General features: G+C 38.4%; 2 protein-coding genes across 2 annotated transcripts in view; both read right to left on the bottom strand.

Moving 5' to 3' along the window:
• LOC112555846 overlaps positions 1-12,145 on the bottom strand; it is a 34,017-nt gene extending 21,872 nt beyond the window's left edge. Inside the window, exons 1-5 of the mRNA XM_025224387.1 lie at positions 11,942-12,145; positions 10,920-11,151; positions 10,282-10,320; positions 4,918-5,031; positions 2,240-2,304 (exon numbers count right to left, since the gene is read on the bottom strand). Coding sequence (XP_025080172.1) covers positions 2,240-2,304; positions 4,918-5,031; positions 10,282-10,320; positions 10,920-11,057 — 356 coding nt within the window. The 5' untranslated portion in view covers positions 11,058-11,151; positions 11,942-12,145. The remainder of the gene's footprint in view (positions 1-2,239; positions 2,305-4,917; positions 5,032-10,281; positions 10,321-10,919; positions 11,152-11,941) is intronic.
• A 3,897-nt stretch (positions 12,146-16,042) lies between these two features.
• On the bottom strand, positions 16,043-26,551 carry LOC112555417 (alkaline ceramidase 3-like). The gene is made up of 11 exons (XM_025223800.1): positions 26,390-26,551; positions 24,852-24,962; positions 24,218-24,270; positions 23,822-23,874; positions 22,991-23,072; positions 21,926-21,961; positions 21,616-21,671; positions 20,293-20,394; positions 18,540-18,647; positions 17,747-17,792; positions 16,043-17,538 (listed from the first exon to the last, which is right to left on the bottom strand). Exons 1-11 carry the CDS (start codon positions 26,481-26,483, stop codon positions 17,476-17,478), a joined length of 804 nt encoding a protein of 267 aa, XP_025079585.1. The 5' UTR covers positions 26,484-26,551; the 3' UTR covers positions 16,043-17,475.
• Positions 26,552-27,008: the final 457 nt, after the last annotated feature.

Below are 27,008 nucleotides of genomic sequence, written 5' to 3'. Positions count from 1 at the left end.
GGGGGTGCAGCTTCCGGTCTCACGTGTACCTGTTTCCTTAGATTCATAAACTATTCTCATTTTGATCTTTCACCAACAAAAATATCCGCAAAAATCACCAAAATAGTCAGTTTTTAGGATAAACACCCACATCAATTTTTCACCGAAACCCTACCCCAACCCACCCTAACACTAACCCTAATCCCAGTCCCAACCCTGAATCTTCAATCCCTACCCAAAATCTGACCCTATTTTTTATTATGTCTTATACGAGTCCCCCGGTTCATGTATATATTCCCCAACTGCTGTCTTCTACCTCAATATGCAGGTGACCTTGCCGACTATTAAAGAGACTGGAACCTTTAAGGTCAAGCAGGTATTATGAGTACGTATAGCCCTCTAACAGAAAACTGGTGGATGGGACTGCACTGATATACATTCTACAGATGAGAAATGGTCTGGATACTGGATGATGTTGGTGATTACTTCCGAGTTAACATCATATCATAGCGTGGGGGAAAAAACTGAATTCTGCAAACAATCACAACTAAAGCCTGAACCTGAAATATTTGCTGCGGTGAGAACAAGACAAACTGTAGGTGGTTGGAGACAGATACCGGGGTGGATACTGCGAGCACTGCTATATCTTCGCAGCAGCTATTGTTGAGAGATGGTCGGATTATTTCCCACGAACTGTTAACACTAGGCATACCTTGTGATGGCGAAAAAACTTTTTATCCGCCCCTAAGGAACTGCTCACACCGGGTACCGATATGAAGTCTGTGCTAGGTACCCTTTACTGCGGAAGTACTTTTTATCCGCCTCTGTGAAAAAGTGATTTCAAACTGAAGCACAAAAAACAAGGTGCTTTTTCTCTATAGAAAAGCAAATCCACGAGATAGGTAATTAAGATTAATGCATATTCAATTTTTCAACATTTCTTATAAGAACTTCTCAGTCAATACTCTCATCCAGTTCTAAAATCTTGGTTTCCGTGATTGACACCACATATTGATGCTGAATCGGGACTCCAGTCTCCCTTTCTTTAAAAAAATGTGTCGAACTGTTTTACACGTGCAGCGTTATCGCGTCAGGTATTTTTGTTCAACTCGTGTCGGTAGACTACCAGACCCAGGTGTGTGCATGCACGTGTGCTCATTACCCTGGTTCTTAGTGTCTGCGTTACCTGTGTTTCATACAGCGGTCCGGTGGCGCAACGGTTAGCGCTGTTAGCGCCTGTCACCAATACAGTGAAGGTTGGCTGCCCAGAGTTCATTTCTCGTCTCGGGCATGCTGTTCTTTCTCTGCATGTGGCATTGTTTACAGTGATCCATAGTTGCTGACACGGCGTAAAACACAATTCCCCCCCCCCCCACCTGTGTTTCAAAACGTAAGCAAGGGAAATGTACATTCACGACCTGCACCTATCGGGAGAGGTAAGGGAACTAACCATAATAAAGAGTTGCATCCCTTAGACCTACAAAGCCTTGCTAAGGACCAAGCAGCCACCAACCTCCATGTCTTCACACAAGTCTGTGCAAGCTGCTATCAGGCTGCAGGGGAGGCTACCCTACGCATGGGCGGTAACCTCTCACCAGGTGACTTATAATAAAACTAGTTTGTGCAAACATTTATCTCTGCACGTGCATGTCTGCACCTGACAATGGTGGGAACAAGTTGCTGAACAAAAGCCCAGCTGCTTTAATTGCGGATTCTGTTAGTCTCGGAAGCTTTTTATAAACAGTGATTACTTTGTAGACCCAGGTTCCTGCCAGAAATGCACATAATTGTGAGAATAAAAGGATATTCTGGCTTTAAATAAATTATGTAAATTGACAACATGTGAACGTAGGTGCAGGGAAATAAAGTGGTTTAACGTGTTCAGGACAAGGTATATAGAATGCTCTTCCGCCACCTCTGCCTCCCTGATAATTTATGTTCTCACTTCTGCTAGGAACTGCCGGGTAGTACGCATGTGGAAGATGAAATCTTACGTATGAAGAAAATCAGAGGTCTAAAGATGCTGTGAGGTGGAAGACTCTAAAACTGGGTAACCTCGTGCTTCAGTCTGGAAAAAATACCGCTGTCTCCAGGCTAGATCGACTGGCGCTGCAGCAAGAGAAACTGTTGTTGAGCAAGATCGACGAGATGTGTAGCGAGGGTATTTGTCTTCACAGGAGCGATTAGCGCAGCATCTAAGAAGACCTGGTGTTCAATGACTGGGTACCGACGTAGTAATACTGGTCTAACATGTACTCACTTGTCCACAAGCAGCTCGCCCTCCTCTACCTGCTGCTGCATCTTCTCGAGTCTCAACCGTTCTTCCTGCAAAGCAAACAATGTACACATGTTACGCACACTGGGACATGATGTTGTAAAGAAAAGTGAATGAAACGTTATTAACTCGGAATTAAGGTCTACGAAATTTTGGGTTTTTTTTTTCTTAAACTTTTTATCTAAAGAATCTTGTTTGACAGTCTTTTAATTTAACTCTACAGGAACAGTTATTATAATCCCTGCACGCGAAACCGTCCAACGGGTAGTCTACATTAACAATTGTTTCAGGATGGCCAACGGCTAGTCGACATTAAAAACTGTTTCTGGGAGTCGATTTCATTTGCTTACTTCGCTTACCTTACTCCAGCATATTGTTTGGTCTTGAAGATTGAGATATCCGTGGGTAAATTAATAAAAAGTTCTCTTACAAGCACTATATCCAGCAATTCTACTCCAACGTTTGCAGACTTTGTTCTGTCGTGAAATCTTCTCTCACCACTCTTGGTCCCGTGTTCCTCACAACTCTTCAAGCTATAGTGGAATCTTCCCTCACAACTTTTTTGTGACTGTGTTAAACCCTCCCTCACAACTCTTTCTATCGTTGTGGAATCTTCACTCACAATTCATTTTGTCACTGTGGAATCTTCCCTCCAACTTTTCGACACTGTGGAATCTTCCCTCACAACTCTTTCTATCGCTGTGGAATATTCCCTCACAGCTCTTTGTCCCTGTGGAACCTTCCCTAACAATTCGTTGTGCCACTGTATGTGCGACTTTCGATCTCCACTTAATGTCTGCGAGTCCTACCGGCGCCAGAGCCACACCTGTCCAATCGCTACTCTCTTTACCCACAAACCCGCCGCCAAGAATCAATTTCCTGCAAGTGTATGAACCCGACAGCCAATGACTTGGCTAAGAATAGCCAGAACCTTTAGCCTCAAAACAGCTCTTCTTTTGTGTCATCTTCTTCCACTCTCATACCCCTAAAAAAAAACCGTCTAAAAAATTATGAAGGATGCTCTTTGGACGACGGGAAACTGAAAAATACTGATCTTTAATGCTGGGATTCTAACATCAACTTACTGATACGCAGCCTTATAGACTGTTATTCCAGCATCACTACTCTACAGATATTTTAGTGTCAGCATCACTACTCTAAAGACGCATTGTCACTACAGTTTGTCAAGCAATAAGATACCCACTATGTAGAGTTGTAGACACTCTACGAGTGCTTCGAGGGTAGTCTGCTGTTATCATAATGGACACGGTCGTATTACCTCACTCTTAATGACCAAGACTGCTGGAGCTTCTGTGATAAGTACTTTCCCATAAACACTTATGAAACGAGTTTTGTCAATATACTTTCCGCGAAAATTCTACACCACCTCTCTCTCTCTCTCACACACACACACACAAACACCCGCAGGATTTTTATTCTGCACGATATATTTATTACATCCATCAGCTCACATGCAGCAGGCAGTCACAGTCCTACAGAAAATTATTGCCACCGGAGAATACTGAATATCTCTCTCGCCTACCGTCATCACCGCCTACCTTCCCCATCAAGAGAAAGATGAGAAAAATGACACGTCGATTTCCCGTCTGCAACAGGGAGGATAATGAAATTGCACCAGGATCACTAATCGCTAACATTACTGTCACTGCACAGTCTCACTCTCTCCCTCCCCGCTCCCTTGCTAATGCTAGTGGGCGAAGGTTATTTTTCGCTATCGGTTCTCTATGCAAAGCAGAGCGAGGCCAGTCTTTCACTTACGACTGGGAAACCGGATCAATGTCCATTTTCTATAGCTAGAGTTACTGGCGCATCATTGGCTTTTTCCTCCCCGACAAGCTTACCACTCACTCCTTGTTCGCTAAGCGGTTGGAACACCAATCGTTTGCCACCTGCAAACACTAACAACCTCGATGCTGAGACTGTGTACATCCATTTATGCACGTCACCTGTGAGCATCCGAGGAAGACTGCCAACGCCAATGCTGCCTTGTACTTAGCTCCACGTTCCCAGTCATGCAAATCGTAATTTTGTGGTTTGCCGACTATAGTTAAAGTACCTACTCAGGTGGATCATAATTCTGTAGTTTGCTGACTCTAGTCCACGTCCCCAGTCAGGTCAATCATAATTTTGTAGTTTGCAGACTGTTCCACGTCCTGAGCGAGGTGACCGGAGGTTTGGTACGTGTACACGCAGCTCCATGTGTCCAGAGAAGTGGACCACAACTGACACATGCGTTTTTGTTTAGAGGAGAGGGTGGTAAATGCCAAACTTTCCTACGTCAGTGGGAGGTATGTCCGTCATAAATATTTAGATGATGATGATGATTGATGAAAACGAAGAAGCTAGTTGCCTATACTGCTATTGAACGAATTCTAAAACTGCATGCTGGACTAGGACAGATTTTTAGCTAAAGAACTTCATTACATCTCGAGCCCCGAGGGAAGCTTCAATAACTGGAGAGCCCTCTAAACGTCTTTCAAAACAACGATCCAGATATTACCCAACAGTTTTCTGATAAAAATGCAATGGTTTGTGGGTAAAGAGAATAAACGAAAACGAGACAGACAAGCAACAGGCAAGAGAAAGACACGAAATAGAAAGAGACAGAGACGTTGACAAGAACAGGACTACCTACTGCTTACCTGTTCAAATTTCTCCAGCAATTTCTCCAAGTATCGCTTTCGTCCCACCTGGCCACGCCAGCGCTTCTGCAAGCACACTGCTGCAGCTTGGTCACGGCTGACTGCACAACGTTCCTGGAACGTACACAGATAAGCAACTCATCGTAATTGACGTACAGGCAAATGACCCCTCGTGATAGGTGTACAGGTGAATGATCCACTTATTACACGAATATGGGTGAGAGTCCCTCTTGACTTACGTACACAGGTAAATGACCCCCTCATGACATATACGTACGCAGGTGAGTAACCCTCATGAAATCATGAAATATACGCACACAGGTAAATCTCTCCACGCCACCCGGGCATCTCATGCAAATACGGTAAAGAAAAAAAAACGAAACAAAACCTTATGAAGTATTCAAACAAAATAAGAAAGACATGTGACTGAGGACAAATGTAAATGTTTTGAAAAGAAGTCATGTGACAGACATGAGAGATGTATCAGAACGTAACTGTTGAAGGAAAATAGAAAAGAACTTGGCATGTAGGAGCTTTATCTAACGGTCTCGAGACTGTAGAAGCATCGCCAACAAAATTATGGTTTGAAACCCTCTAAAGTCTAAACCATGGCAAAACCACCATCAAAAGTTATTTCCAAATTTCTATGGCTACAACGACGTAACCAACAACAGATTTTCCTGGCGGCCTGTAGAGAGAAAGACATCAAGAATAAGACTATTTCCTACAGCCCATGGTGTATAGAGCCATCTCCAGGACTGCTCTTTTCTGACGGTGTATGGCATAAGGAGATATCACCAATAAGTATAAGGATGTCTTTGATGGGCTTCAAGAAACAAGATCATACATGACAGCCGTTCTTGTACATAAACAACACAAGCACGGCTATAGATGTCTTTTTCGGCAAATAAACAACACTACTGCGGTTGCTATATGTGTCCAATGTTTCCTACACTCAATAACAGAGATGCGGTTAATAATTTAACTGCCTTTCAACCTTTCGCGAGGTACACAGGCGCTGGGGGACTTGTCACATAGCTGTTCTATGTCACAGACAGACATGTTACAGCCTGCATGATGGTCATGGTCATACTTTACTGATTGTGCCGTTACCACGGATATGCACTTCTGGCACAAGGCCTTATGCTCAGCCTACAGAAATTATGGGATCATTGACAGTCTTCCGCAGTGTAGGTCTAACCCATTGCAGCAGCCCTCTGTGGCTCTGCTACTCATGCGAGAGGGGTTGAAGGCTCTCCTCCCTGCTAGGGTGTCTTGCAGTCTACGGATTCCTGTCAGACAGCGAGAGGTGGAAGGGATAAGACAAAGTGCAAGCAGCTTTTAATTACTTGGCGCTGGTAGGCCTGGCTCTTCGATCCTGTAACAGTTTCTGTCTCCCTCAAAACATATACACACCACCCCTGACACCCACACTCACACGTTGCGCTCATGCATGTGTTTGGCACCAAAGATAAATTATTATTCACCCACAAACCCAAACATACATGCAAGAACGCACGGACGCATACAGACATAGAAGAACTCTGCTCCTAAGAGTGACGACGTTCTTCCCCTTCGTATCTCATCGCTATGTCGACACCAGCAAGTATTACATCAGCATAACTACATTGACAACAAACAGAAACATGATGTCGGAAGTAACTGCCCGGGTTAAGTGCACATAACATCGCTTAACCCGTAAGAGTCAGAAATGAAATGTTAACCATCCAACTAGGACCTACTGTGATACTGCGTCAGCCTGTTCCCACAAGGAGTCGTCATGTAACATGCAGCAACCTAAAGGTTGGGGTAACAATTAAACATAAAATTAAACATAGCCTGACTCTCAAACACAATATAATGTTAGCCGCGGTTCAGCAAAGAACATTCCTGTCCAATTTAAATCAGAGCACAGCAGCATAAGAATGACTGAAGTGTGCCTGTTAAAGGTCTACTACAATACAAAACTTGCTTTGCCCAGAACGAGTCATATACACGGTAGTATTTCCCAAAATGTGAGTTGCACTGTGGTAGACCTTTAAGTCGCTTTTAGGAGACCATAACGCTCTCAAATACTTGCCAAGCTGTGTCGATAATCGACCAAAAACCCATTAAAAGCAAAACAACAACAACAACAACAACAACAACAACAACAAAATTAACAACAAAAACAATTAAACGTTAGATGGATGACGAATCTCCCTGACGATGTTTAGGCACCAGGCGTTCCTCAAGTTTCTGGCACGTGCGGGCACCTTCGTGCACACAATGTATGCGTCATGTTCACGTGCACATAAAATGCACGGGAGCTCGGGAGGAAAGGGGGACACTTACAGTGAGAAAGATGCGCACACAAGCGCGCGCAAATGCCCGTACACACGCCGCTAGCCTTTTTTCTAGTACGAAGAAAATAGAAAGGATAGTGAATGAGGGAAGGGCATAGAAAGGCACGCGGAATATTGAGAAAATGAAATGCCTGGTGGATGAGGATCGTTCTAGTTTCTCCTGAAATGTGGGAGCAGTGACAACCACCGGAATCAGAAAACGTCTTCTCCCATTGTGTCCCTTTAGATCCCTGTTCCGATGGCAGCATGCACCTTAGCATGTGCACTTGATAGTTGGGAACACAACCACATACTGCACTACTTAATCTGACATCAACATGCAATTGTGTTTAAAAAAAATACGTCTAGATAGAACAGTCAAATACCATACTGGTAAACGCGATGGTGAGACCGCAGTTTGTTTCATCAATATGTAAACATTACGATTTTGCCTTGAACCCCTGTCAGCAAGGGCGGCCGAATGAATAACAGCGTATGGAACCTTGGAGCTGGACACTGCGTGTCCTCAAAGAACATGACCTGAAAACAACAAACGCACCCGCCTGACATGTGTACCCCTCCCTCCGCCATCCTCCGGGCTATTATGGGATGCAATCTGACATGAAGCGGAGTAATACAGTAAGTACGCTCACCTCTAACACGCGTGTGGAGGAGGTTCAAACCACAGCTGCCACTCTGGCACGACTCGCCACAAAGATTCCAGCACCAATGTTCACGCCATTTTCTCCCCTCTGGCTGCCTGTCTACCCTATCAGCTTCGCGGCGTCGACATCTTTAAGTTTGAGGGAGTGTCGTGGAACGAACAACACGTTACGAAGGTCCAAAACCGAGGTCACGCTGGGGCAGACTTTAGCCAGCAGCAAGAAGGGGGAAGACAACTGCTGCCAAGGGCAGACAGAAAACATACAGCCAGCGACTACAACAACCACAACTGCTGCTGGATTGTAGCGCGCGACTCGATGAAGCGCGCCAGGGGAGGCGCACGGAGGCTGATTCTCTGCTCCCTCCCACACCCACTCCTTCCCACTCTTTTCACTTCCCTCCCGTTTTATTTCCTTACAGTGGCGGCGGCGGCGCTGCTGAGTGATTCAGATCACGGCGTGGGGGCGACGGGTGAGGACGTCCCCCTGCAGATCGATAGTCAAGGCTGACGTAATCACTGGGTGACGTTGGCGGGAGGCAGTCCTCGACAAACAGACTTCCAAAGTACATCCTGGGGCTTACGAGACAGAATGGTGAAGTACGCCATCAAACTTCAACTAGCTGGAATAAATTCTCCATCATTAAAAAAAAATAATAAATGGTCCGGTGGTTCCAGTCATGCAACTCTTATCATATCGGGATTAGCTCGTGTCTGACCACAAAAAGGGCAGCGAAGAAAGTAAGCGATAAATATTTTTTTAAATGTCGGAGATATGGGGTTGGCTTTTGAAGAATGAGATGTCAACGAGTTCAGCAACTCTATAACGTCTCTCCAGGCGGTTCCTTGCAAACCTCTGACCACCCACAACAATCGATCCGCTGCTCAAATTCTTTTCAGGCTGTCGCTCATACAAAGAAAGGGCTAAGAAATGATGAGATGAATCCCAGCGGGTGGGAATCAAGTCGTGAATCAAGGTTAGAAAGAGGTTCTCTGTGTCGTTCTTCGAAAACAAAGAAGGAAAACCACCCAGGGAGCCGATTCAACAGGAAATGACACATCGACTTATCAGTTCTTTGAGCGTAGCATACAATCGCTCTAACATTAAAGAATTGATAAAACATTCATGCAATCACTTGAGCACAAATCAGTTCAGGGAAAGGCATTTTGCAAGTGCCCTGAAAATCCAAAGCACAAAAGATTTTGGTTGGAAAGTTTCGTCCGCTCGGTACAATGGATTTGGATTTAATGATTGTAAGATTTCGAAACCTCACCCGCACCCATGTTTCTTCCTTAGCTGTGTTTGTACCCAGAAAACTATAAACTGCAAACACGACTATTTTCATGTGAACGACTTCCTAATTCTGCACCGTGTTTGTCCGGGGCTACACCATCTCCTGCACTTCGCCACAAGCCCATGATGAATGCTGGAACTACGCCAGGCAGACGACCTGACATCAACGTTTTTGTCCTTGGCACACTCTCCAATCTTTCTGGAGCACATACATCGTGACTCTGAGCGATGCAAAGTCTTGTCAGCCTTCATGCTATGTTGTTCTAATTTCAGCTTTCATGTTTCTTTTACTCCTTCATTTTCCTTTATTTTAGCTTGTGACTAAATCATTCGTAATCTAGATTGAACTGTAAATATTGGATAAAGGTGGCGGTGAATGTTGTGAAAACACGACCCTGTTCAAAGGGGATTGTAGAGGTCGCAGAATGAGGTGGAGATATTTATGGGTGGATGTTGAATCGTTTCGGGCATTCCATGCTTATGTTACCGGAGTGGGGTTTCCAACGCCGCCAAAGAGTTTTTCATTGATGTAGGACAGTGCCAAAGGCAAAACTTTGTCTTTAGCACGAATGCACGGGCACACACAAAAACACTCGCTTGCTTCCAACTATAGGCCTACTGTAGCCTGTAGGGCGTCATAATCTTCATGGTCCTGCAACTGCAAGTCAGTCCATCACATCATCACATCATTGCTGTTACTCTTTCCAGGTAGCCAAAAGTTTTTCGTGCTACTTGACCTTTGCCCTAGCATCTCCTCAATGCACAAATTAGAATCTCCCTCTCAATCTGGTCTCTGGTCTCTGGTTTCAAATCCTATTTTTTCCCGAGACTACTTAAAGTTGTTATTAAAGACCTCATCGAATAAAGATCGTTAAATACTTATATCGTTAAAGCTGTTGAATAATCATGCATGTATAAAAATACAAATTTGCATGTACCTACATGCAACTGGATACAGGTGTGTATTCGTGCATTTGTATCAATACCAAAAAAATATCTCAAATGCATACATTACAAATAATGATATAAACTTCGTATATATGTAAGATTTACAGTCGTAACAATGTACAGCTGGATTAACTTACTTGTGGCAAAATGCAGTCAGTAAGAGAAGAGTCTGCTGCCTGAAAATTTACCAGAAAAATAAAAAGTTAATGCTCACACAAAGAACTATTACTACAAAAGAAAGTTGAAAAGCGTCAATAATTATAATAGCAGAGTTTTGCCCCACACTTTCCCATCAGTATATTGTTCTTGCGCATGGTATACATTCTTTAGCTGTATATCTTGATTACCATACAAAACAACAAAAGTGTATGTTTATCATGCAATCAAATTGCAGAAATAAAAGAATCACAACTGCTTTTGTTAATTAAAAAAGTGCTTTGAATGCCTTTTAACTATAAGTGGAATTTATTACACAATGCACAGCAATATAAATAAACAACTTCATAATAAGATAACCTAAAAACTTTAACCTTTCTTAAATATTACAAACATACTTTATTTTTGTATAACTTGAACAAGTTTATTGTCTGGCTACAGCATCTTTTGTTTGTTGCTGAGATAACAAGATAAGGCATGTAAAGAGACTTAAGATTTGCGAAGAGGGAAATCATATAGATACTTCACTATAACTACTATGCTATAGCTTGTAAGAAGGTATGTGGTTTAAGGCATTTTCACACAATTACAAAACAAACCTCCCTACAAGAAAACTTGCCTTCATAGCCTGCCGTGTACGCTCAGCACGATCATCACGAAGCTGGCTATAGCTGGGTTCATCAAGAGTCACATCATTCAGGTCAACAGCAAGTGAAAGGAAGTCAGCCTCAGCATGACTGTATTCATTGCAAGCCATCTTATTGCTGTGTCAGACTTTTCAGGATTAATCCACCTCTCACTGATCTAGTTTCATTTTTATATAGAGACTTTACGTCTCTTTTACATATTCCCTGGAGACATAGCAAATCAAAGCTATAAGTGACAATATATAATGACTTCAAGCATTCATAACAGTATCTGCATTTTTTTATTATCAGTGTATGCAACTAATTAATTGCAACTAAGCTATATAAGGCATATTTTGATATTCTTACTGGAATATTGTGCAACTTGACTGATCTACTGTAACAAGCTATACTTGAAGGTAAAATAAGGAGTATCTATATGATTTTTTTGGGCAGGAGAGGAGTGGGGACAGTGAAATGTTTGAAAATTTGAAACATGGTTAAGAGCTCTGGAAATGCACTGCAGCTTTCATAATAAATCTGCAGAATTTTTTGTTTTTGATTTAAAATTAGGCACTGGCTCTTTTCCCATTAGGCAATATGAGATAGGATGGTAATTTTCCTACAAGCATTAGATATTTATGGTTAATAAAACCATGAGTCAGTATGCACTCCTTCAACAAATGAATAGGAGGATAGGTGTACAACTCTTTCATTGAAAGGGTCTCTTGCTCTTATCACAGTTAAGAACTCTAAATCACCTTTGATATCTTTCAAGAATAAAATAAGACTATTTAACTGATAACGCTGACGACTCTGCAGGGATGACGTACATTATTGTTTTATGGTCGTGTAGCAAGCTATTTTAAAGTATATAATGGCGCTGCTTTGTTATACAACTCTCAAGACATGCTGACAGTCACAAACACGAAGATGGCAAAATATAAGGTGGCAAATATTTCTATTTTCACTGCGTCGATAAAAATAAATCGTATAATGATCAACAATAACGTACGTGCTCTGACAGAAGATATTTTACCGCAGTCTTACTTCCGATAGCTGTCATCGAAACATTTCCTTGGCTATCGCATTATTTTTGAAAAAACCCTCCAAATACACGCTTCACATCCAATATTTTTGCGATTTACAATCATTTTACATTGTAGGAATGTACAGCTGTGTGATGCTGCTATCTTAGTAACAAAGCAGACGCCATAAACATGATCTCACCACATCCGGTTAAGGGAGGCTACTCTCACTGGGTTCCGGAGTCCATGAGAACGAGTGATCAACTCCTTATTCGTTCATTGTTGCTACAAAAGATTAGCTGTAGTAAGGTTGTATCGGATTAAAGTCAAGCCATTAAACATCATAGAAATTAAAGTTGTTTTCTCATAATTTTAGAAAAGTTCAGAATCACATTGTATTTATTATTAAAGGTACTTCTGGCAGAATTACGTTGACGCTGCTGTTTTGACTTAAACGTAGTCGTGGGTCTGTAAGCCTAGTGAAATGGTCGTGAGAGACGAAGTAGCTGATGGAGCTGTCCATGTTTGTGATTGCTGGTTTTATTTGTTTTTTGTTGTTTTTTTTGCTAGAGGAAACATGATTGTGGTATCTAGACAGCAAACAAATCTGTTTCCGCCAATTGATTCACACTGTGGGACGATGGGTTGATTAGTTGATAAGTTGCTTGTTAATGAAGTACATGCTCCTCGTCGAGGTGATTACATCTGGGTAGTTAAAGGATGATAGGCCATTTTTGTTTTTATACCAGTATATGCCTATTGCGATTTTTTTTAAAAACTGGTGTTTGTCTTCTCTAATACAATAGCAGAGTAATGTCTTCAGACAAACATCTTTTGTCACCATGAGATTCTATCAAAGTTGGATTCACTTCAAACAGATGTCATTGCAAACAATGAGCTTCTTACAATGCAGTACTGACACCAATAGATGATGTGACCAGCAGCTTCTGTCATTGGTGGTTGAGTCATCCTTTGGCAGTAGCAGAACTAGCTCTGATCTTGACAGAGGTCAAGCCAACTTGCAAAAATAACAGAGTTCACTTAGTATAGTTTGAAAAAGGTCATTCAGCCTCCATGGCAGGATAACAGGAGAAACTTCATAATGCCCATACCTGTGAGAATAAGCACTTCTTGTCCTTGATGACCTTCCCCAACTCTCTACGAAGCCAGGTACCTGTTAAAAAGCTGAACCACCTGGGAAAGTATGATGCACCACAGTAGTATCAAACTGGCAGTGGATGTAGGTGTGCCAACCACTCAGCTATCCACCTCCCCTACTAGCTCCTCTCCAGTAGATGTACATTTTGGGCTTGTGTTGTCTATGAAATGTTCAGGAATTTCCAGCTCTTCATCTTTATGCCTTTAAAATTTTTTTTTTTTAGCAATTTATTATCAGTGTTAGTGTTCGCAGCTGTATTAAGGGATGAAAATGACCAGACTTGTAGAATTTTAGTTTACTAAGGAAGCTTACATTAATGCTTTATATACTGTAGTGTTATTACTGCTGCAGATCGATGATAATATGCTACTATTATAAGTTAGCTTGTTTAATTTACATGTAAAAACCCAAACCATTCAGCATCTTGATAACAAATATCTATACACATCCTTGACTTGATTTACTGCAAGTTTTTATATGATTATTTTAGTATGCACTGTCTGAGAAGTTTCATAATAATGACCTTTAATTTGTTTATGGTTGCATACTTGTTAAATGACTGGTGCCAATATTGTTTATATATTGTTGTCGATGTTTTGGTAGCAAGGTTGTTTTTACGGGTGGGGTGCTGGCCCCACGCCCAACCCTCCTCCTTTTTCAGCCGGCTTGTCCTTGCCCTGTAAACAGATGCCACGTGCAGAGAAAGAACAGCATGCCCGAGACGAGAAATGAACTCAGGGCAGCCAACCTTCACTGTATTGGTGACAGGCGCTAACAGCACTAGCCGTTGCGCCACCGGGCCGCTGTTAAGAAAATGATTTCACTCTAAGAATTTAACATAGTTTCCAAAGGCTGGTGATAAGGTAAGAATAACATTTGGCTTAAAACCACCAACACTGTTGAAAATGTCATTTAATGAACTGCATGTAATCAATGCATTTACAAAACATTGGATGACAAATCTGTTTTAAGCTGCATTAGCATATTTCACAAAACTCACACAAATATGCTTTTTATAACAGAAAGTAGGATAAATAACAAAAAATAGATTCCAGAAAAATTAACAGCTAATAAGAAAAGATATGTTCTGAAAAAATATATAACCTTTGTATACCTTTCTAGTTCTGGCTCAGAGATCGATTTATTAGTGAAAACATCAAGCACAGATATCCTTCGGAAAGAAATTCTTTTAAAATACAAAAATTCAACCAGTGGTTCTGAAAAAGCTTCAGATCGAACAACCTTTTTGTGTAGTGCTCCTGAGATTATGACAAATCTTCAGGCAAGAAAATACCATAAAAACACTAGAAATATAAAGCACGGGAAAAAAAAAATACTTGAACAAGCAGGATTACATTTCTAAACAACTCGCATCTGTACATACAACTGATCATGGCATGTTCTCGGAATGCAGACTGGAATTTCCAACATCCTTTCTTCCTCCTACTCTAAACATATAGGCTCACAAGCTGCAAGACTGTGCACATACAAATGCACGTGTAACACATGTGGGTTAAGATAGTGGAACCTACACACTTGTCCCCATGTGAAATGCTGTCCAAATTTCACTTTTGCATTTTTAATTATACTCATTTCATGGATATAGACAAAGAATTATTTTAGGAGTAAGTCAGATTTGTTGACCAGCATGTCAAAATGGAGGTGGGAGTGGAGAAGACGCTGAAACTGAGCCTTGCTTCATAAACATGATCATTAATATTTACACAAATACAAGTAAATGTTAGTTCCAAACATATTTAAAGCACAAAAAACTTTAAAAAGAAAACAAAATGTGAACCACACTAAAAGGAAACTTTGTTTATAGTGAAAAGTTTTAGAAACTAGGACATAACTTGAACTTGCAAACTTGATTATTCTTTAGGATTTATAGATCATAGGCTCTATATGGTAAAGCTTGAAAGAAAGTTGTAAAAGCGAAACCCTAAACAAAACTTTGTGGTAATTTGTGATTTATAGATCATATATTATATGTGGTAAATCTGTACTTAAAAATATACAAACTGCGGCATCACAATGCAGTCAAATGGCTAGTTAAAATAGCAGAAAACCAGGATCTTCAGCTTGTTTAAAGAACAGCAAAGCGCCTAGATGCGCAGTCATGATTTTGGGGGATATTTTTTGACATCACAAAATGGCAAATGGCAGAGCTGCATTATTCTCAGTTTGATGATTTCTTTAGATAACTTTACACTTTCTACTAAAGATGAAAGAAATAAAAAATCATTTCATAAATGATAAATGTTTCTATCAGACCTTCTTACCCTAATGGAAAATCCTCAAAACTACAGGAGTTATGCTAAGCCAACATACTGTCTTATACCTGAATCAAGATTACAGGTCTTCCCACAGTTTACTGGGTATTTCTGGAAATAAAGGTGATCATCCTATGGGTAAACAGGTTTAAGTCCTGTTTAACATTAATGTATTACTATTCTATTTCCTACATTAGATTATGAGATATGCTTATAATTTTTGTTTTTCTAGGAGGTGCACCATATAAAGTAAGAAGTGGATACACAAATGAGCCAGGTAACATCTCAAAACAGGCATGAGGAACATCAGGCCCAGGGCTGTATAAAGTCCATGAAATAATTTGGTCTGGCCTGTGAAACTACTGATAGACCAAATATAATTTTTCAGTTAATAATTATGTATGGCCCAAAAATGATCTGATAAATATCCAAATGGCCTTCAGAGGGAAAAAAGTTCCCCATCCTTTCCTCAACACCTCATATTAAAGGAAGAGAAAAATGACTGAAACAAATTATGTCCTTGTAATTACACTGTAACAACAAATAAAACAATCAATTTGATCAAATATGATAAACATAAGCCACTTTTATCCAAGGCAAGTAGTGTTGTTAATACAAAGTTGGTGGCTGCTACATGTACACACATGCTGATGATGGAAAAAAAAAATCACTAATGTTTTCCTGCTATCCAACCTTTGCTGAATGTACCTCCCTCTCAATGTGCTAAAGATCAAATGCATGCATATGGTAAATATGCTGAAATCTTTGACAGTTTTAAAAAAAGTTTATACTGCCATATTGCTTATTTTAAGCACAAGTAAATTTCTCTTAAGTACAAAACATTTTTATTCTAGTAATCACTTCAATACATTTAATGCATCACATCAATCTAGTTATGAGTCACAGTTCAAAATAGGTCTAGTCTTCAAATATCTGCACAGAAGATAAGGCTTCCTAATAAAAGGCTCTAAGCAACATAACAAATTCTTCCCTATCTGCTAGCTAAGTGGACAAAACACGTATAACAATCCATGTGTTTTTATCACTTAAAGAACTATTGATCCCCTCTCCATTCAGGAAGTTCAATCAGTAATACAAATCAATGAAATGGACAACCCAATGATCTCTAGAGAAATAAAACAATTCATTTGTCATTCACTTAGCTTGATTACAAAATAAGGCTTGTTGACTCCCATCAACAGAACTACATACAACCATTTCCAAGCATTCTTTCATAACGTGTTTGCTCATCATGATCAATATTGGACCACATCCTCACAATATTATAAATGCTATTTCCAACATACCTCAGACATGTCTTCCACACTGTAGATCCTTCTGCTGTCAACTCTTATGCATATCACAAGATAAAATATACTAGGCAAAGATATCTCATCAACAAGTCATATATCTGATTGCTCTGGCTTGGCTATCACATTATTTTTGATATGTGATGTTATCTCCACTGCACATATGAATACATTCATGTACATCAACACAACACCATATATAAAATGGAGCATTTATCCAGCACCCAATAAGGTGATATTAGATTCCTCCAAAAAATGTCATGCATTCAATACCTGGGTCTCTAAAACTGAGATTTTAAGTAGCCTTATATTAATGTTCCAGGCCTTGAAAACATTCATAGAAAGTCATATATTTTACCATCTAGTTTAAGTAATTCTTTTACAATAATGAAAAAATACCCTTTGTTTGGAAAATCTGAACATATTTCCCAAAGAATACAGCTCACGAGTGATGATTTCTGGTCAATTATTTGTGAGCATATTTCTAATAGTCTTGATAAATATTAATATTTTGGGGTAAAGAGAAGTAACAGTTTCACACGGGATTTCAAGTAATAAAAAAAACTTGTTCTGTAAGTTTCCAGAAATGCACTCAAATGTTTCTACAATTTTGATAATTTGATAATCAATGCCCCTGCAACAATGAGTAAACTACTCAGTCCATATTTCCATAATGCAGATACAAAATAAAAAAGAGCACAGGTTTTTGCCCTAAGTGACAACACTTGTTCAGCCAATACAAAGATTATGATGACTCATCCCTAAGGCAGAAATCTTCCTCATTGTTTAAGCTTCTTGCTGGCTGGTGGTACACTCACATAAGGCCAGAACCCAAACAGAAACTGCAAATTTGAAATTATGTATTAGGCAAACATAATTCCAAAACAAATTCTATATACCTCAAAAGACAATCTAAGGTTGCACTTTACATTCATGGAAATACGGACATATATTACCACCTTCAATAAAAGTATCACACATAACAATCTCTCTCATTTTCTTGATCTATACACGTACAGATCATTGAAGATGTCATAAGGCAAAATTTACCTTCAATTGCGGGGATCTCCCCAGAATAAAGTAACGTGTGTGAGCTCTGCACAGACAATATGAGGATTCAGTGCACATTCCATAGCAACATTAATTATGGATTTAACTCCTAAACAAAACAATGCGATGATACAAACTTTTTCCTTATTAATTCATCACATTAGTATGGCTAAAAACATACAGTGTACCAGAGTGTCATTATGAATTCATAATAATGTGCTTTTAATGATCAAATACTTATGTGAATTTTTCTACTTTCCTGTTTTTTTTTTTTTGCTTGTTTGTTTACAGGGCCAGCTACTTCGGAGTGAGGTGCTGGTTCATCACAGAGCATCAAACCCCCCCAAACCCCCGTACTTTACCAATTCTCTAACCCTGAATACTAATATAACACAAGAAGTGGCATGAAACAAAATACAGACCTAACAAACAACAGTTTTTCTACATTAATATAATATTGGCTTTAGGATGTGTTGACTACAGTTCAGTTTAACTTCAACCATATGACACCATCACTCGGAATGACTTTGCAAGTAAACGCAAAAAGACGACCTGAACTGGAAGCATCAAAAATATACTGCACAAAGGCAGGAGTCTTCTATGTACCTACACCCACCAGTATATAGTTAAATTTTCAAAAGTAAACAGGACAGTTAATTGAGTTCTATTTGCTGATGCTTATGCCGTTAAAAAAAAATGTCACATTTTCATTTACACAAGTGAATATGGGTCTATGCCTTTTCCAGCAGTGCATGTGAAAAAAAGATAAAAATAATTTCCTATATGAACTCACACAAAGACAAGAGATAGGTAGGTGCCTGTTCCAGCCAAAATGTGCCACCAAGCATGACATTCAAACAAAGGTGTGGCTGCACTATGGAGTTGCTCACGCCTCAAAGATCTGCAACATAAAGACAGGCAAGAAATTGCATTGTTCCAAGTGAATTCAACATCTCTCAAAATGCCTGTGACAAAATGAATCTGATGCAGAAAAAAAAATTTTATATGCTGTTGGTTTCTCATTACATTTATGTTCTTCACTCTTTATATTTATTCTTCTTACTTTGTAAATGTTGCATGCTTATTCCAGAGAAAATGACACTACCATTCCCTCCACCATTCTCTATCTTTCTAAAAGTTGCTGTGTGATTGGTCACTAAATGATTCTTCTTGTCAACCAGTATTATAACTGCACCACTGCATCAACATAGGGTTTTTTAGCAGCAAAGTAATTTATAATTATATGCACTATGCTTAAAAAATATGGGCAGTCTTAAAATCTGAAATACTTTCTGTAAAATATCATCTGTCATACACAAATAAAAGTAAAACTTCATAAATCTTTATGAAAACACTGTGCACTGAAAATATACCTCTTCCTTATGCATTCCACCCCTTTTCCACTTAATGCTACTTCCCTGTTCATCTTCCTTTGCAAATCATGATATTCTCAGTCCGTTACTTGGTTCCTCTTTGCGTTTTCTGTATTTGTCTTTTATTTGTCATCAGTACTATTATCCTTCCATTATTCATATGTTATTTGTTTGTTCTGTCCCTCATATGTTGTCCATGTCTTGTTCTTTTTCTTAAGTGCTATGAGCATTCTCCTCATAAGTGCAAGTTTACACTATACAAATCTTGGGTTTATTATTATTGTTATTATTTATTATTATTAAATCCTACCAAACCTTTTGTATGTAGTCCAAATAGAGAAATACACATTTATAATTCAAAACAAAAAGCTTGTTCATCTGCTTTGGTGATACATATTGTGGCGGACCAGGGCTACCGCCCTTACATGTGGTTGAATGTGTATTTGTGGCTGAATGAGTACCAGTTAGGAAAAGAGATACATGTAAGTGACTGAGGTGTTCATGAAGATTTTCTTTTGGTGAACACAGGGAGCCGATTCCCAGAGAAGCCAGCAAGGGCAATAAATACATGACCTGGGAGAGGAAGACATTGAATCATCATGTGCTTTGCTAAGTTTAGCATGATGGCCTTAGTGCAAATGGAAGTAACCTTGGAGTTTAAGAAATTTATATCTACATGTTCGAGGGCATGGACTACAACTGAATGTGCTGCATTTTCATATAACGTACTGTCATTGAAATGATCCCAGACCCAGTTCCACTGGTAACTGTAATTAAGTAATGGTTGCCATAGAAACAACCCATGTTCTGCTCCTGACATTTTGGTGTTTGCATTTTTGGAGATTATTGTGTTGTGTATCTGATTTGAATCATTTTATTTCTTGTATGTGTTTAAATGTGTGCCATGTTTTCACAACATATTTATACATATGAAATAATATAGCTTAATCTTGAACTGTGGCCACACACACATAGCAGCGTACTTTTACACTTATGTATGAAAAAAAATTTGTACTCTGTACACTGATGCAAAACAAGAAAATCTGACACTGCTTTGAGCATTAAAAGTAACCTCATTCAGTAAGCTTGAATTTTACCTCCCAAGTAAACAATGAAAATGACACAACAGAAGTCACTTCCTGATTTCAGAATAAAAAACCTGTTGCTACATACCTCAACTGATGACAAAAAATATTGTCTACATTCCACAACAGAAAGCCGGATAGGTATGTCCCAGAAGACACCAGGTAAAGAAGTGAGTTCACCTTATACTTCCTGGAAACAACATTCAATGAATCAATCATTAATATAGTTATCAACTCTCCCACTTCCATCATCTCTTAGGAGGTTGTCAAATGTGCATTATATATTCTTAAAATCTGTATCTGTAATATTATGTCAAAAATGAGCAATGCAGAAAAGAATGTGTAAACATACAATAGAGGTTCATGGGTTTGCAGAGGGTGTGAGAGCCTATCATGGCCTTCTGAGGGCAGCTCACATGTCCTTTGCCCTGGCCAGAATGCTGTAGGACATTTCATGCATTCAGTATGGCATTGAAAAGCAATACAGTCATATAGCCACACAGTCTACTCAGTTGTTGTGGAACACCTTGAACCAGTCACAAGCCATCTGATTGTTTTGATGAAAGTGACGCAAAAATCCAAATTCTACTGTCAACAAAACAATTGCCACACAATGTGCTGCCTATGGAAGACTTCCATGGAAAATCTAGGAGCATTGATTTCAACCTTTCTATTAAGCTTAAAGTTTACAATGCAGTAGTTCTCCCCACAATACTCAATGCCAATGAGACCAGGATTGTCTACACTGGACACACAAGCTACTCAACCAGTTTCACATGAGCTGCCTCTGCTATATGCTTCATGTTTACAGGATAGGATTCCTGACATAGGTCTTGAGGTGTGCCTGCATTCCCAGCATCAACCCTCTTCTCTAGATGGGCTGGACATGTCATCTGTATGACTGACAGTCGCCTACCAAAGCAGTTGCTCTATAAAGAACTATGCTATAACCGCTACAAAGACAACATCAAAGCCAGCATCAAAGATCTTGACATCAGTCCTACCAACTGGCCCTTCACCTGGTGCAGCACCATCACTCAGGAAGCCCATACAGCTGAGGCCAAATGTGTTATGGCACCAAAATAAAATTACAGCACATAAGGCCAAAATAACCACACTTGGCAACATCCAAACTTCTCATGTATGCTCCAGATGCAGGAGACTTACAGGACCAGAATGGCCTCATCAGCCACTTCTGAATCCATCACCACCAGCACTAAGCCCTTAAATATTTTACTTTATTTTTTGTGATGTAATAGTCATCATCAGCCTCCAAATAACAAACAAATCAACAAAAACAGCAAATAAAAAAATATAAACACATACTAGGACATTCAATGAGACCACTCAATGAGATGACCTTCTTTTTTATGCTTTTTCCAAAAATAAGAACTGAACAGAGTATACTCACAGCAGTATTCGTATAGATGCAAAAAACATGGTTGCTACCATAAGACCGTATGCAATCTGTTAGGAAAACAAAACAACCAATACAATAATCCAAAGTCAGCCAGTAAATATTGGATTTGCCATAGATTTAGCCATTAACATATAACACCATCAAGAAAAGAGCCAGTATAATTAATTTAAAGATATTTTCACAAGGTAAAACATTTACTCATTAAGAATATTTTAACTTATACTTAACTTGGTTCTTAAAAACTACGCCACATGTAACAGCAAAGAATAAAGGAGTTAAAAATTATAAATTGGTAACTTACCTCATGAAAGACTGGATTTTTATTTATAAGGTAGACCTGAGTAAAATTGGCAAAACAACTTTGAGTTACAATAATAAATGCATATAAATACTAAATATTGACAAAGAAGAAATATAGAAGACATAAAACTCACAGATACACACAAAAATTCATTTATCAAATAAAAACAGGCTGGTTTTTCAAGTATAAAAAGGAAACAACAGATCCCCTTTTCAGCTAGTGCCTTTTTAAAAGAGAAATTTTTATTTTAATTAATAGAATACTGCAGCTTTATAGTGTACTCTTTAAGATCCTACATCAGATGATCATTTTGCAGAATATCTTTTCACGATCATATTTAGGATGACATTTCATTCTAGTTCTAGACTTACAAATCTTAATGCACAAACTATATAAGAAAAACAAAAAATAGAAATTAAAAAATGACAGTAATTTCTCAAATAACAGGGAACAAAAATACATATGACTGCCTATCAATTGGGTACGCTCAACCCCACATGCATGGATATCAGCAGAATAAAAGCACAATATGTACATGGATAAAATTAGAGGTTTATTCAAAATAATTTGATTTGGACTATTATGGTTGATTCTACCTCCCCACTCCTCTTTAATCAAAAGCCATATTTTTTTGGCAATGATGAGTTAAGAGATCTGAGAATCACTGTGCACTTCCTTTTTTTATGTGCACTTTGCAAAGTATGTAATTTTATGTAAACTTATTAATATACTACTGTCACAAAAGTAAATTTAGTTTTCAACTGTAACAAAACAAATGCAGCAATTTAAATATGAAAATCACATTACAGAGTGATTTTAGGCCTTGGTGGACCACAATATTTTTTTACTTTAGTAAAGTGGTCCATGGTGCAAAATACTTTGAAAAACGCTGCCTTAGGTACTGGTAATTTTTAAGCACTATATTGTGCGTATGTGATCTTAACAAACAAATAATCGATAAGTGCATAGAATTTATTTCCAATCTTCATCAGGTCAGAAAGATGTGACCACACAAAACATGGTTGTGGAATGAATCAACAAAAGAAAGAATTAATTGTTACTCACAGCAGTCACAACAGCCGCATAGCAGAACAAAAAGGCTAGCAACTGCTTGTTTATCTCGCCTTCTTTTGATTCAATCATTAGACTGCAACAGTGATAAACAAATCTTTTTACCGTTTTACATAATTTCACAATTCTTTTTAGGATCATTAACAATTTTAACAAGGCAGATAAATGAAGGAAAATAATTCATGTACCACCACTCTACCGAACATCTGACTTGCCTTACAGAACATTTGGAGCAATGTTTACAGAACATCTGCAACAAACCCTTCTAGCACCATGTGATTTCATGCCTTTGAATCTAAAGTCAGATAAATATACAATACACCACCTGCATAAGCTGAACAAATACTATATATATATACCCTAAAATTGTTCAGCAGCATGTCAGACACATTCATTTTCCTTTGAGCCTTCCCTTGACCGGTACTGGCTGATCTATGTCAGTCTGTCCAGATTGGTCAACAGTGGCACTGAATAGACATGGAGACATTTTTTAATTACCAGTAACCAAGTCATGTATATATATGGTCAGTCCTTTCCTTTATGATGGCCAGCTGGTTTTTCCTCTGTCCACCTAGCTGTCAGATTCCTTTTAAGAAACCCTGAAGGATGGTGTTGAGTGTGAGCTAGCTCAAACTAGATAAGGTTGCATACATGTCAAACTAGATAAGGTTGCATACATGTATATGCGTTTTGAATGTCCATAATATATCTCTATGTAATGGAGGTCTGAAACTCAATAATGCTAAAAAAATATCAAGAACCTTATTTCTTTAAATATGACAAATGACAAATGCTAAATACAGATATAAAGGTATGTGCCCTTACATTCCATAGATTAGAAATGCTGATCCCCAGATCATTGGAAGTTCATCAAGAAGCTGCAAATCAGACATTTTAGAAATATGTTCTTTGATACAAATCTTCATGACATGTGCTAACCATATCATGAAACAAATTTTGGTAGCAAATTTCTGATGACACTAAAATTAGGAGCATTTCCCTGTGCTATAATCCTTAACTGCTCTCCTTTACAAATCTTTTCGCTCCCAGACATGCATGTGTGAGTGCATGTAGTTCAAAGGTGTAATGCTTCTAGGTAATAATCTGAATGTTAAGACAACTTTTATTATATCCTTTATATTTTAAAATCCCCTTTTATGCAAGATATTTAATATATTTATGTGAATGAGTAGTAAACCATAAAGCTACAAGTTCACTAACTTGCATACTATATTGGAGTGTCATATGGAAGGCCCACGAGCCAACACCAACCACTAGGAAAAATGAAATGAAACAAAAAGATCAGGCCCATATCTTGAAAGAAAATTTGGATCAGCACATTAATCTTTCCTAAAATAATTGTCAAAAGACATTTTAACAAATAATTCAAGTAAATAAAATAAATTCTAGTTTTATTTGTTTACATTATTACATGTTGAACATCTAAGACTACTGCCATATTAGCTTGGTTACAGTAGTTTTTTATTTTTATATTATCTTATTTTATATTATGAATGCAAGATTTTTCACATTTTCACATGTTTTATAACAATTAGAACAACAGCTACATATGGTTTCAAAATGTTTAACACCTTTACTTTAATTTTGAAAAAGACATCCATAACAAGACATAACTCCTAAGTGTTATAAATTAATGCATTTTTAACATTAATAATAGAAATGCCGAACCTTAATTCTGTGAGAATTGTTTACTAGAGTAAAACCAGCCACTACTTATGTTGTGACTACTGAGCATGGACTCTGTTTAACTTAGATATTAACACAAGCATCTGCTTAAAATGATATCTCTGATTATATAATATAGAAATGATCACTGTTGAATGCACTTGCTTACCAATGACACTCATGTTGGACCAGATCACAGGCTTTTCAAGATTCTGCTTGACAGCCAAGTAAACAGAAAACATTGGAGCAAATATCATGATGCTGTTTGAGATTGTGTTCCCTGGAGAAAAGCGTAAAAACAGATTAAAAAAAAAAATAACACATACTGGCAAAGGCAATCTGGCTTCCTATGTCAGCGCCCTATCCACTCAGTCACTAATTTAAAAATTAAAAAAAAAAAACAAAACAAAAAAACATAGCATCTATACTCTCATTAATCAAAGTCTGAAATAAAAATAAATTCTACTTTTCATGTAAAAGTGTTAATTTAAAAACAAAAGTTTTCTCTCTACAGTAAAGGCATTTCCTTGATTTGTTTGTTTGTTACATTTTTCTCTGAATTTTAATCTCTTGTTTAAATATTGTGTCTATATGCATGCATGAGAGGTGTATGTGTGCAAACATGCAGATTAGAAAGACTTCTACAGAAACATGTAGAGTTGCATGTCTATATTGTTTAAACAATGTATGGTGCTTTTGATAACATTTGACCTTAATAGCTACTTGTGTCATTTGTGATCAATTCGTCTTTTGGTCCTGGGATGATTTGACTTTACAGTGTTGAGATGAAATGGGCATAGCTGGGACAATTTGACTCAGGCTGTGGGGTGATATGACTAAGGCAAAATGGTCTTTGGTGAAATAACTGATGACCTTTGAAACTGGTACTACTGTGATTTGTATCTCTGTGGTCACTTTATGTTTCATGCCCACATTGCCCAATCTGACTAGTCAACCTGTAAAATCAGGCAAATTAGGCTACTTTATATGAATATAATTAGTCTTGACTCCAACAAAGAAACAGATTAAAAGTTGACAATAAAATTACAGATTAGCGATGTAGTAGCAGAAATCTTCTCAATTAAACCAGCTACCCAAGAATATTGCATGATGCATCATAAACTACATAGCTGTTATATCTTTCCTGGTACCTGATTTATGTTGTTAAAATCATTCTTCAGTTTTACGAATGGGTATGAATAGGTCTAAGGCAAACTTGAATGCTATAGCATTGGAGCTAGTCATCACTCTACTCTACAGTGACAAAAAACGACCTGGTACATTAACTCGTCAGGAAGAATTATACTTTTATATATACACCATCATTTACCTAAAACTTAATTTCAATGATTATGGATCATTCAACTAACAATATATCTATATTCCCATACAGTAAGTTACAGCTAATGTCTTCTCGCTTAATGTCATTAACAGCATGACATTGTAACTCTACACCTTCGAAGATCAATCCTCTAGTACTATTGTTTGTCCTTGGTGACCACGTGTATAGGTTACAAGCTTTTTGTGGCACACGTAATGCTTCCGCTTTTCTTCGCGGTAGCGAAACAAGCGAATTATCATTTTAGACAGAACTCCCCCAATAATGCCCACCTGTCATCGAGCTAAACAAAATTTAAACTCTACAAAAACTTCTCCGCGCCGATCATCAGTTATTACGGATTGTTGGCACCGTAGCAGATTACTTACAAAATTCAGCAACATATCTATTGACAACGTAGTTTTCTTCACACCAGTCAATAGTTGATGTCACTTTCCCCCAGTAGCCGTCCGTCGGCGCCATAATATGAAATAAAGTAGACAGCACGCTTATATAATTTCTTCGGCGAACTATGTCCGTCTGCAACTCACAGGAAGTAGATGTGCGCATGCGCATGCGTCTAGTAGGTTGCCGCCCGCTTGGAGTAACTGTAGCAACCGCCGTGTGATGGTGAAGTAAATAAAATAATAATTGCTGAAAATATTTTGCTGGAATTTCTGCAGTAAGAGACTTGCCTTGCTTCGTCATATGTGAGATTGCCTGACCCTCCCGTATTGTGTGTGTGGTGCGGTGTGATTTTCTTTTAAGTCCCGATCGACATTATAACGATAATGCTTTCATAGTTAAATAATTTTAATTACTTTATCAGGAGTAATTGTTCACTACTATAGACGAACATAATAGGCTAACTTTTCACAAAGAGTTTGCTGCAAATTGGAACTGATCACTAGCTGACTAACTTAAATATCACAGTTTCAATAACGTCTGTTAGTAGGGTAAGATTAAAAATTGTCATATATTATTATATATTACGTTTTGAATGATTAA

Source organism: Pomacea canaliculata, linkage group LG14 (assembly GCF_003073045.1).
Source record: "Pomacea canaliculata isolate SZHN2017 linkage group LG14, ASM307304v1, whole genome shotgun sequence".
Taxonomy (NCBI): Eukaryota; Metazoa; Mollusca; class Gastropoda; order Architaenioglossa; family Ampullariidae; genus Pomacea; species Pomacea canaliculata.
This window is presented reverse-complemented; position numbering and strand designations above follow the sequence as displayed.

Coding starts and splice junctions, on each gene's coding strand:
- LOC112555417 (XM_025223800.1), bottom strand. CDS start 26,483: ATGGCGCCGACGGACGGCTACTGGGGGAAAGTGACATCAACTATTGAC. Junction 23,073..23,821: donor GCATTTCTAATCTATGGAAT/GTAAGGGCACAT, acceptor TCACTGTTGCAG/TCTAATGATTGAATCAAAAG. Junction 18,648..20,292: donor ATTTTTTGTCATCAGTTGAG/GTATGTAGCAAC, acceptor TTTATGTTGCAG/ATCTTTGAGGCGTGAGCAAC.